Here is a 13,485-nt window from a genome sequence, read left to right on the forward strand (position 1 = left end):
CAACTACCATTTTGTGAGAAAGCCCAGGCCACACAAGAAGAGAATGTGTCAATGTTCCAGCCCAGAATGACAGCTAGTCTCCAAGCTGATACCCTAACCACAAAATATGTGAGTGAATTCCAGCCCCAAGCCTTTGAATCTTCCATCTGAGGGTCCAGGCATCACGAGGCATAGAAAAGCCTCTCTGCTATGCCCTGTCTGAATTCCTGATCCCTCAAAAGCTGGGAGAGATAAGAAATCCTTGTTATTTGGAACCACTAGATTTCGGGATAATTTAAAACACGAGAATAGGTAATACCCTGGATTTGGGGTGCCCTTGGGACATTCACATAGAACTCACATGTGCATCTTTGTCTATCAGTGTTGCAGGTGATTTGTTTTGTAAGAAAACTTACATCAAGTCCTTTGTTAGTTCTTGTCATTTCCACTACTTGTCAAGAAAAATCTTTGGCTGTTTTGCCTTCCTTAGCTTAGGAAAAAAGGGAGAGGGGAAGAGAAGGAGTGAAGGAAGAAGGGAGGGCAAGGAGGAAAGAAACAAATTGCAATCCTTGTTACGGAAGCAATGGCAAGTGCAGTGGCACTCCTGGACAGAGGGAGGTGGAGTGACAGCATTGACAACTGTGCCCCACTGGCACAAGCTTTGCAGGCCCTTAAGACTAGCATTATGCCTGCTCCCAGCATCTTCCTTGTCAAGAGAAGGTTGGCGTGGACACCAAGAAACACCAGCTGGGTGTGTTAAGAAATTTTTATTGTTCCCTTTGGATTTGTGGTGAAAGCACATAAAATTACAAGTGGAAGAAACATCATGCCACAAAATTGCATAGAATTATTACAAAAATGTGGATTATGCATTTTAAATAATTCTACATAGAAGAACCAAAATATGTACATTTTAAGAGCTTGAAATACTTTGTCCTACTCTTTTTTTTTCTTCTTAAAAGGCAAAAGTCACAATGTCGAATCCATCACGAACAATATTAATACAGTGCACAAGTGCAACATTAAATTCAAAAGAATGCAAGCAATGGCCCTTTCATTTGGAATTATTTAATGACTGCTTATCTATTACAGGAGTATTAATTAATGCATGGTAGTAATGAAGTATTAAAATGAAATGTTAAAAACCAAAACACATGGCATGTCATTAGAACTTTGAAAATTGGGTCACACAGCCAAAACCAAGCTATTCTCAGTAGTGTAAAGGTGTTAGGGACACAGTCTAATTTATTACACAACTCTACTCTCTATTTTAGGAAAAAAAAAACACAGTACGGAATTTCACACATTCAACAAAGAACAAGGCAAATACATAAAGGCACAAAACTGCACATCATATAGACCCTTTTTCTTTATCTTTGTCTATTTTCAAGTAATATTAATATTATTAAATGATAATATCACTGTAGTAGTTTCATTAATGCAAGATGCACAGTGTTGCACACTACCCCACAACTGCAAAAGGTGTCATTGTACAGATATAAACATGTGATTACAGTAAATGGCCAAATACAAACATAATGTAAAATGACTAGAATCACTAAGATAATGAAACCGAACTACCAGAACAGTTTTGCCTAAGTCAGAGTTATCCAACCTTAGTCTATCTCTGGTCTAAAATGTGGTATATTACTCTGTAATAATTACCGTTGTGTTTGGTTATGAATGCTTTTAGTTCATTCTTCTGCGGTGATAGACACTCTGTAGTTTTGTTTATAAAAATGCAGCATTCGATTTTGACCATTCTTGCTTCTGTATGCTTAATGCCTTCCTTCAAAGTGCAAAAGTAGAATGATTTACAAAAGATTTCCCTTTCCATGGAAGTTCAATTTTATTAAGTGTCTAATTAACACTCTAAAGTCTTCAGATCACAATATAATCATCTCAAAGAGGGGGTGATTTTCCCCTTGTATCACACTAGATGTGTTTTTTTAATCAAACACTCTTTCTTAATGTTTTAAATAAGCCTTCATTTTGATTAAAATTTAATTGTGGTTCCTAGTTATTGCTTAAAGTTAAATAAAATAATTTCCATAAAAACATTAAATTCTTGAAACACGATTTTCAAGACACAACTGATTTTTGCATTATAAAATGTTTTGCTAAGCTGCAATCAGACAGATTTATTTTAAAGTAAAATAAAGCTGTAGCGTCTTGCTTCTGGACTTTAACTTCAATATTCTGTGCATCATTCTCTAAATTATATTTTTCTATAATTATTCTTTTTTATTTAAGACCTTTTAATAATGGTTTTGATCAGTTTTACCATGATGTAATTTCTCTTATACCATTTAAAATAGGAACTTAGAAAGACACAATTAAATGTACATACTAAATGTATAATTAAAGTTTCTTTTAATGTTAGAATGAAATAGAAATCAGTAAGATTTAAAACTTATGGAAGATATTGATAAATTTCCACATCACTCTCCTATATATTTTTGTATATTCTGACCATTTAAACAAACTTAACATACAATTTTTGTTTCTGCAAAATATTTATCAAATTCATATTCTAAATTCTAAATCTACATCAACTTGCATCAACAATCTATCAGATTTTAAAAATTAATAACTTTTCCATATATCTTAATATCCATGTAATCTAGATGTTTGACCCTTTTCTTTTCCACCCATCTATCCTTGAATTTGCTTTTAAGTCTTGTTGAAGGTATTTGGGTCATTGCCAATTAATAAATATACATCTACATGCATGCTGCACACGCACGCACCTGTGTGTATGCACTTATATGGAGGAGTACATACATATGTACATGGAAATTATATATATCATTTATACATGGTCTGTGTATTCTTTAGATAAATATTCAATCTTCCTCTCTATATTAAAAATAAATGAACCATTAAAAATGTCAGACAGCAAAATAACCACTGGAACCTGTTCATTCTGATTGAATTTCTGCTTAACATATACCAGCTCAATTCTTTTTATTCAACAGAACAGACCCTTTGTAGCTATTTGATCATTTCAGGCCAACAACTAATGAATATCCAGACTTTGAGTGCAAATAGTCAATTCGGATAGCACACTGCCTGAATTGCTCATGCAGCTAAATGTACCATCCATATTGCTAAGTCTTGGGATGGCTTTACTCGGCAAGGATACAATCAAGTGATTTTTTAAAAAAAACAATAACAGAAAAAGAGCTTATTTGAATCACTATAGTATCTAATAAAGACATTTCATTAACGAATACACTGATGCTTCTATGATAAATAAATTAGCAAACTGCAAGCCACCAGTGCTTGCAAAGCAAAGGATGAACAAATTTAATATGCATGTTAACTTGAAAATATGGAGTTGAGGGGCAGTTAGAAAAAAATGTACAAAGTTGGGTGTTCAATAGTGTTAAATAATGCTATGCATTTCTCAAGCTATTTCTATTACTTTGAAATACTTTACATCAGAGCTTCAAATAAAAACACGAGCTCAGAATTTCCTCAAAGAACACAGAATCCTTCATTAAATGTTCCATGGAGGCTGTAAGTTGCTTGCTTTGAATTTACTATTGGAAAGAAAACAAAACTCCCACATACATGCACCTTCACTAGTAGACCTGCAGTAGTTTCCACATGACGCATGGAGCCTGGGAATGGGGGCTTGTCATGGAATCTTCCAGAACTCTCCCTTTGGTGTGTATTTTAGGCTAAAGGATGCTTCTCAGGAAGATGGTCCTGGGCAGTGATCTTTGCAGTACAAGAGTCTGATGGAGCTTGAATGGCCATGCACATCCTGAAGGCCTGGCAGGAACAATCACAGAGGAGTATCAACCTCCTTTCCTGGGTTCTCTCCTTCTACCTCTTCACTGGAGGGAGTCTTGTGGTTCACTTTTCCCGAGTCTGAGGCACGGGAAGCAGGGGCAGAACCATGATTGCTGTCTTCATTGATTTTCCCTTTCATAGCTTCCTGCACGAACTCCAAAATCTCCAGGGGCAATCTTTTGAACTTATCTTGGTATTCTTGCTCCAATTCCATCTGAAGCTAGGAGACATCAAAAGAAGAGAATGAATTTTCTACCTACCCATGTAGAAACTGTTTGAAAGAGATGTATGAAGGGTAGTGAAGGAGAATAAATTAATTTAAAAATACCACTCACTGTTTACCTATAGAGAAGATACAAAACAGATTAGTCCAACATGTCATTTGTCCATAGCTGAAAGTCAAGTTCAGGTTACATGTGGCAATAATAGGGCTAAAGATTTGGACTAAGATAAAGAAACACATTTACAAACACATACTCCCATGTGCACATTTAAAAACGTTTACAAAGATAACATACAATGACCTGAAGTTCTTACGCTCTGGGCTGAAAGCTACTAACACCTGGAGTGCCAAGGTGGCTCGGGTGAGTCAGGCTGGGGTGAACAGACTGGGAAAGTGGGCTTAATGAGTGCAGCTTCCGCCAGCAGCTGGGGAGCCAATGCTGACTGCCTTTATTTTTTATTTAATTTTGTTTTTTTCCCTGCTTGCAATTGAATCCAGATCCTCAGACACCCTAAGCACACACTCAACTACTGAGCTGCATCCCCAAGTCCATCAGTGCTTTTAAAGAGAAGCTGGATGGGGCCAGGGATTTAGCTCAGTGGTGGCACTGCCTGCCTCACAGGTGCAAGGTCCTGAGTTCGATCCCGGATACCAAAAAAAAAAAAAAAGAGAGAAGCTGGATGTATTTATTTTTACAAAGTGAACACACTCATGTAACTAACTTTAATTTTTATTTTAACTTCTTTTTATCACTTCCTTATTTTGATTACTTTTTGTGATAATTTTTATCTGCCTTTTGGACTGTGTTAGCTACCTTTTTAATTGATCTGTTCTATCCCCTGGAGAATTTTCAGAAATTTTAATGTTGGGAAAATCTTGCTTCTTGTGCCAACTCAGTGGCAGCCCTAGTTGTAAAACTGCTGTAAAAGTGGGGATTCCTGAGTAGAAATGGAGAGAGAGGGGCAGCAGGGAGAGTTGCTTGCTGGGGAGCTCTTCTGTGTAAGCCCAAATGAAAACTCAGAGTTTTAACTACAATTCCCTGTGCTTACTGAATGCTAAGTGAGGAGCCTAAAATAAGAGAAGCTGTGGATTTTGAAAAAAAAAAAAAGACCTCAAGTTATCACAGATAATGGGTTCTAGATCTTGTTTGAATGATTTTTTTCTTACAAGGTATTTATGAATATATCACACTACCATCCGAATTCTAATAGTCAGAGGAGGAAATGCGGTGGGTGGTATACTCAAAGCCCTGAGATGCTCAGGACTACAGCAGTGCAAAGTGAACCCAACCATACATACACTGTGTTCAGCTCCTGCAAAACACCGGAGCATCAAAAAGAAGAAGAGCTCGGCCAATTCTTTCCCTGCTGACCCAACAATTTAGAAGATGGAGCTTTCACAATGTCTCTTTTTTTGCAGGAGTGAAATCACAACGTGGGGCTCGACAGCTACCACAAGCCAGGTCTTTTCATCAGTTTGCCTCAATTTTAATTCAGCAACACAAACAATAAGGAAGGTAGAGAAAGAGAGAAAAGCAAGAGACTCTGTTTTAAGGATAGATTGCTCATTTCATTTAGGTTGGACAGGGGCTTTACCTACAGATATATTGTACCTGACCTGGTAATTTATCTTATAAGAAATCATGGTGTTTCATCAGTGCTGATTTTTTAATTATTAAAAACTAAAATGTAAGAAAATGCCAAATACTAAACCAAAACTTTTTACTAATGTTAGTAATTTAATTCTAATAAAATTTTAATTTGGGGGAACTTAATAATTATTTTCAACAGTTTATAATAATTGACCCAATTGTGACTAAATTATAACTTTACTTGACTTTTTCTTTTATCATGAGGTAGTATATTTTATTGTGTTCTTAAGTAGGTCACTGTCTCACGGTTTATATAAAATGCCATAGGTTGCATTCTTTTAAAAAAAAGTCTTTCAGTTATTAACAGGTTAATGTCAAAATTATATTTACTCTTTAATTTCAAGCTAGAGCCTTTTCTTTTTCTCTTTTTTTCTTCTTATCAACTAAACACTTGTTCATTGTAAGAAAGTGTGAAAAGTCAGCAGGGCTAGGCCTGGCTCTCTTCCAAGAAAGCCCCCTCCAGCCTACAAGTTGCAAACTCATTTTCCAGGGGCCAAGAAAGTCACAAAAGTAAGAGAAGCAGGCTATGTGCTAGGAAGTGGGAGTGGAGGGACTGAAGAGCTAGACAGGACAGGTCCTGTCTAATGGGAATTCTAAAATATATACTGTGTTGGGATTATGAGTATTTTTATTTTTCTACTTCTCTCTTTTTTTTTTTTTTTGGTACCAGGGATTGAACTCAGGTCCTTGCAACTTCAAGGCAGGCGGTGGAACCACTGAGCTAAATCCCTGGCCCTCTATTTCTCATTTTTATGGTAATATGATTATTTTATTTTTTTGCATGAAAATAGCATTCTAAATTGAAACCAAAATCGAATATATTTTAAAAGATACAAAAAATAAAAATGGAGAATTCTGAATGTGGGACCAAGAAAACTGTATGAAGAATCACCACAGGGACTATACTATTTTAACCTCACTATAATGAGGCTAAGAAGATATTGGCTAAGAAGATATTAAAAACAATGGAAAAGCTTTTACAAAATACAATCACAGAATGATTGGCTTCAAAGCCTAAGCAACTTTGTAAGGTTCAATCTTATTTTTAGAATAATCTCATGAAATTTTACTTCAACCAAGATTAAAAATAACAGGATTGTATGAGAAATACAGATTGAGGTCAGGCGGGTTACCCAAGAATTTTTGGAAAGTGCCACGAGGGAAAATCAGACTATATTCTATATCTCAACCACTACAGTTTTGTTTGTTTATTTGTTTTTCTCTAAATTTTCCTAGAGTCAATTGTGATGGGACATTGGATTAATATGGCTGACTAAAAAATTCCTCTCTTTTTCCAAATGCAGGGAAATGCTAAATAAAACACAACAAATACATTTACTTAAATTTATAGCTGAGGAACTTAAAAATAATGAAGGACCTTGAAGGTATGTGGCTTCCAGGGTGGTAGAGTGGCTTTTCCATTGTGCAGGGCTAGATTTTAATATTCGGAGAGGATGGGAGAGGAGGGCCTCAGCATGTGGGCTGCTTGTGTGTTGGAACTGAAGTCCCAGGGCAAAGTTGGGGGTCTCCACTCTTGGAATGGAGATTAGGAAAACTCAACCCATAAACCTGGGGATGAACAAGGAGGCTAAATGATTCATGGGCCCAGTTAGAGGAAAAATATCTACGAAGGGAATCAGAACTCCAAACCAACACCGAGTGAGTACCGTTTCCAAATTCACATTACCTCTGTGAATTGAGAGGTTAATTTCAACAAACTAAAGCAAAGACTTTTCACAAGTGAATTAAACTTGTAGGGTCACAGTAGAGGCACAGCAAATTCAGTTTGGATTCCTCTGACCCAGGGCAGGAGTGACTCCTCTAGAAAGACTACTCAAGTTCAAAAATCACAAACCACTCAAGGAAAATGCAGCTTTTGTTCAATCCTGTAATTCAAGGTTACCATTGGCAACTGGAATCTAAAGAAAAGGAGTAACATGGTGATCAGTGTGTTTCTAGGTCAAAGTGGGAAATACTCCGGACCTAAAAGAAATAAATTAGGTAGGTCATGCCTATGTGGAAGAATACAATTAATTAATTCACAGTGAATGTATATCCCTGTTACTTTTTAGCCTCTACTGAAGCGAGGTACATGGCTATATTTTTGGTAGATTTTCCCAACAATTACATTTGCTTGAAAATGATACTAAAATGAATTTTCATCTTGTGACTGATTATTACCATCAATGGGCCTACTGCAAAGAGCTAAGAAGGTAACCATAACCTAAACTGTTGCCATAGATCTATACAAAGTTGATAATGCATGTATAGCTAGGTAAGATTTTTTCCTTCATATAGAGTATAAAATGCTTGGATTTTATCAAATATAGCATTGGGCAGCTTATTTAATCTCTTGGAATTTCAATGATCTCATATAAAAAATGGGTATACTAATATGAATTTTCCCAGGCTGTTGTTAAAAAAAGTTTTTTATTGTTTGCTTGTTTTTCAGTGCTGGAGATCAAGCCCAGGGCCACATATAATTTATGTAAGAGCTCTAATCTCTGAGCTACACCACCACCCTGCCCTTTGAAAGATTAAATTAAATCACACATGTTAAATGCTTAGTATATTGTTATTACTTATTTATAAATATTGCATAAATTTACTTGTAAGGAGAGAGAAAAGGACTTTCACATAAAAACATCTGGAACATTGTCACTAAGTAAATGGTCCTTGTCTTTTCTATATACTGTTAATGTCAATGCAATACAATATTGCTACCTACTGGATCTTTCTTTTTGTACTATATTCTAGTTTGCTGTTGATTTTGATGCATCTATCAATAAATACATTTTCTGAGCACCCTGATTAGTATAAAGTCCTGTGTTTTGTGCTGTGGGAAATGAAGAACTAAGATTTCTTCCAAAATGACATTGAGTATGGGGGAATAAAATATTGGGCTGAATGAGTGCTATAGAATAAGATAGGCTATGGATGTAGAAGATAAAACCTACATTTTTTACCTTAAAGTGATATGGGAAATACTTTATATAAGAGACTGGACTTGAAAACTTTGGCATTATAGGATCTTCCAATGCCCTTGGTGATATCTCTATCTGGGGAAGAAGCTCTCAGCCTTTTCCCTTTTACATAATAGATGACCTTCCCCAGAAAGACAGAGTTCTCTAGCTCTAACTTTCCTTTTCCTTGTTTGTCTAAAGGTTTGTTGTATAAGGACATGTAAGTGATTGAGATTGTGAATCTCAACCTTTGAATCTTCTCTAATGTATACAAATTAAATCATTTTCTTTCAAATTAAATGCATTTCTTTCATTTATAATTAGCCATAGATTACAAGGGAGGGTCATTTACTTTGTTGTTAGAATGGCTTTTTAAAAAGATGGCTGTGCATTAAAAGTGACAGGATGGACAAGTTTTGGATAACCATGTCTCATCTCAAAAGTTAATGTACATAAGCACCTGAAGATTTTATTACAGTACAGGTTCTGATTCAGTAGATCTGAATGGGCCATCAGATTTGCATTTCTATGAGACTTCCAAGAGAAGCTGATGTTGCTAATCTAAGGAACATACTTTAAAGATCTTTCATCCACCTTTCTTTCCTTTTGTACATCCTTTCACATCTTTTACATTATTTCAGGATGTAGATATGTATCAAAGAATTCTTTTCAGTAGATCTCATCACTCTAGACCTCTCGTGTTTCTAATCCTCAGATTTGGATTCAAAGCATTCATTGGAGGCTAGGAAGTAAAGGGCAGGATAAGAGTTGCTAAGAATTCAGGAAGAGAGAGGTGAAGAGACAAGGACAAGCTGGGCAAAGTGCTAAGCAAATCTAAAGGCTGAATCAATAAAAGAGAGAAGACAGAAAGAAGGTAGAAATTATGTGCTTTACCAAGCACCGTTCCTAACATGAATTTGCGTTTTAAATTTATTTCACCTCAGAAGCCAAATACATTCTGACACAGCTCTTATGTGTAAACTCCTTTATATATCATAGATGCCATGACACTACCTTGGGAGACATTCAATCGTAAAGCAATGAATAACAATCAAATTCATGTGACTTTCCCCCTAGCTGCATCCCCATTTTTTTCTTCTCTATCCCTGCCCAAATATACTTCTCCTGAAATGTCAAGATTTCCTAACATAACCCATGCTTCATACTTCTGAGTCTTGAAATATATTTCAAATTCTCTTTTGTAATCATCTCATAGGCATCTAGAGATTACTGCAAAAACCTTGGAAAGGAATGCTAACAATTACACAGTCAAATCCTCAAGGACTTTGAAGTCCTGGAAAGGGACTTTTGAAATTATATAGTCAAATTCTTTCCTTTTACGCAGTAGAAACTTGTGGCCCATGGTGGTTAGTGGCTGTCTAAGGATATGGCTCACAAACAGCAAACGACCCAGCAAACTGGGTTTAAAATCTAGTCAAGTCTCCTCTCTGTAGTAAGAAGACTGCATTAATATTTCATCTCTCCCTGTATCCATAGCCTTTGCCTACGACTTTAAGTTCCTCTTTCTATAGACATACAATTTATTTCAACATTCTTTGAAAATGAAGGAGTCACATGATGATTGTTTAGCTAATTGGATGTTAGTAGACATGGCCTAAGCACAGGCTTGAGAAAGCATTGGTTTTCACTCTTGTCCCTTTGCCATGTTATGAGAATAGTCTGGTACAAGATGAGACACATGGAACAGAGCTGAGTTCTCCAGCCACACAGCAAAAAATAATCCTAGTTTGATCAACATCTCGCTGATACTCAGAGATATAAGAACATCCAGAAAAGGTCTGAAGAACTTTCTACCTCACCTATAACAAACCACAGATATAAGAATAAGCCCAGGGCTGGGGATTCAGCTCAATGGTTCTGCCACCTGCCTCACAAGCGCAAAGGCCCGAGTTCAATCCCTAGTACAAAAAAAAAAAAAAGAACTACATAATAAGAATAAGCCCAGATAAGGACAGCTGCACTCAGTCAAGAGCAGAAGAAATCAGCAAACTTGTAAGAAAAGTAATTGTTCATTATATGCCAGTGAGTTTTGTGTCTTTTGTGCCACATCATTATGTTTCTTCAGTATTTTCATAATTTCTCTCAAATTTGTGCATTAAGTTCTGTAGCCTAGACATGGAATTAATTATTTAACATGTTTGACGAATAAATCTCTCATTGTCTTATGTGCGCATATAAACTTGCCACTCAGCATCTAGAAGCTAATAATTATGCTACTCAGAAAGTCACTTCATCTCAATTAGTGTGTGGTTCCAGGCTTTGAAATTTTTTGTGTCCGTATTGGAGTACTTTCTCCTAATAAGGGCCTAGGATTTCTCTCTTTTTAATTAGGTGCTTTCTGAGGGCAGATTTAGCAGGAGTTTATTACAGCTAGGAATAAAAACAACTATGAACAAAGTAAACAATTTTAATTTCATTGAAATGATTAATAATCCAGGTAGTAGCCCAGAGACATCTTGTCAAACATAGAGTTACCATTGTAGTTAAAATGTCAAAAGATGACCTGAGTCTTTGGCAAATTACTCTCTTGTCTAAGGAAGTTTAAAAGATTTATTTTATAATCTCGAGTGAATAACATTTAACACATTAATCAACAAATCCCATCATTTGTGAATTGAGGAAATGGAAGCGTACCCCCAAGTTTTTCAGGGAAGAATTAAGATCTGAACCCCAATTCAGGCTAACATCTCCTTATATAAAAACAAAATTTGTGAAGATCTCTCTCAAAAGTCTGTTATTCCATTAACTGAGGGAAGAATAGCAAATAATTCCAAGGTATTGTCTTTACATGTCCAGAATTTCAAAATTACTTTCAGAAAATAATTAAGAAGTGCCTTTTCTAAAAAGTGATGGTGAGGAGGGATCCCATAGAATGGCACAGGACCTTAAGGACATACTCTCTTCTTAATAATAAGTATGATTTTGTGGGAAACAATGAATTTCAACAGTTGTAGTTAGCCTAGTCTATTTTTAAACTTTCACTGGGCTTTTTCTATTTGTGTCGGTCCTGCTGAGAAGATACTGACTTTTTATTCTCCCTACATAATTTTTCAGTTTAGGGCATGTTTCTTTGGTCAACTGGCTGTTTGTCTATTTGCAATGAAGTGTATTCTAATTTAATTATACTATTTCTAAAAAGAGTCAGATTCTATAAGAAAGGACAAGCAAATGGAAAACTGGAACAAGGAAAAATCATAATTTAAAAGAAGAAAATTCTTAGGCTATAACCAATCTAGTAAGAGAGAAAAACATAGCTATAAAAATAATGAGGGTAATATAACTGTCTTAGATACTTTTCTCCTTGCTAAGAAAAAAATACCCAACAAAAGTTAAAGGAGGAAAGGTTTATTTTGGCTCAATTTGTAAAGGTTTTAGTTCATAGTTGGCTGTCTCCAAGGCAGGGTGGCATGGCAGAGGACATCACAGAGGAGAAACATTCTATGATGGGCAAAAGACAGGAAGGCAGAAAGGCAGCAAATTAGGAAGCAGCAGCAAGCAAGTGCAGTAGCCCTCTTTCTGTCCCTTATATTCTCTCCAGGCCTCTCATAGCACTCACGTCTAGGGTAGGACACCCTTAATCCTAGCAAAGTACCATTAATTCCAGCATCACATCCTTAATCCCATTACCACACACCCTAGATCCAGCCCTAAAAACCCTACCTATGACCACCTGAGGCTTTGGGGAGACATCTAGATAAGTATTTATTGGTAAGTACTTATTGGAAAGTACTTACTGTATGACAGGAACTGTTCTTAGGACTTTTCATGTGTTAACGAACTTAATACATGTACATTACCTTCAGAATCCCTGAACCTAAGTATTTATGGGATGGAGCCCAAGAAATAACATGAATCTGTGAATGAGACTTGGCAATAGAAAAAAAGTAGGTAAGTCGCAGGGTCTGTGAACAGCTGGAATTGTATTTATTTAAAACACTCATATTCAGAAATTTAAGCTTTAGAAATTTTAACCATGAGTCAAATAAAATGCTCATTTGAGTCTGCAAGTAACTATTCCATGGCTCCTTACTTACCTGAACTATTAGGAGCAAGGGCCTGACAGTAAAGGGCAATTCATGCCCACTAGAGAGAGGCTAAGAGGGTTAACACCAGATAAGTCCCATTCTCTCAACCACATAAACCCTACAACAATCAATACTAGAAAGCCTCAAGTCAGTTGAAATAAAAGACTGTTCAAAAGCTAATCATTTTAGATGCAGTGTGTATTTCTTTTCCATCAAGTGGAATGCTACCCACAGGGAAGAACTGAACTTACATTATAAATTCAATTCTTACACTGAGTCGCATTAGAAGCACACGTCAGTAACACAGATGGTACGTACAACCAACTGAAACTCTAGAGTCCCAGCAAAACGCCCTGCTCAGGACGTCCCGAGTCTCTAAAGAATTTTTCAACTGGAGAACCCACTCCTGCATGAGCCTCAGTTCAGATCACATTCTTCTCTTCTGTGTTCATGTGGGCACTAACCCCTTTTACTATCCCCCAAGCAGTAGTAATTAATCAACTTGAGCCTTTGCTATAACCACTCTCTCTTGACTCAAACCATGTGTGCTGCATTTAAAAAATGAGACAGGCTGTATAAAATGTCCTAAAATGAACTCAGCTATGTCCTTGGAGAACACTCTTCTGATCACCTAAAATTAGTTTTGGTTTTTCTTTTTCTTTTTATAAATGTATATTTCAAGGGTGGTAAGCCATCCTAGGGTTTTACCAGGATAATTGATTTTGATGCTTAAGGAGTGAGTATGTCCTAATTATATAGTCACTCCTTCTAAATGTGATGTTTATGCCTCCTGCTTAACTGCTATGGTTTCAGGCTGATCAT

The 13,485-nt window shown here is 36.2% G+C and overlaps 1 protein-coding gene across 7 annotated transcripts in view; it reads right to left on the reverse strand.

The window, feature by feature from the left end:
• Positions 1-731: 731 nt before the first annotated feature.
• The window catches only part of Plcb1 (phospholipase C beta 1), a 794,669-nt gene continuing 781,915 nt past the window's right edge, over positions 732-13,485 (reverse strand). For all 7 annotated transcript variants that reach the window (XM_004840810.3, XM_004840812.4, XM_004840809.3 and 4 more), the window contains one exon: positions 732-4,000. In XM_004840810.3, the coding sequence (XP_004840867.1) occupies positions 3,773-4,000 (228 nt within the window). In that variant the 3' untranslated portion in view covers positions 732-3,772. The remainder of the gene's footprint in view (positions 4,001-13,485) is intronic.

Source organism: Heterocephalus glaber, unplaced genomic scaffold (assembly GCF_053883595.1).
Source record: "Heterocephalus glaber isolate CG9 unplaced genomic scaffold, H.glaber_assembly_v1.0 deba00001532, whole genome shotgun sequence".
Classification (NCBI taxonomy): domain Eukaryota; kingdom Metazoa; phylum Chordata; class Mammalia; order Rodentia; family Bathyergidae; genus Heterocephalus; species Heterocephalus glaber.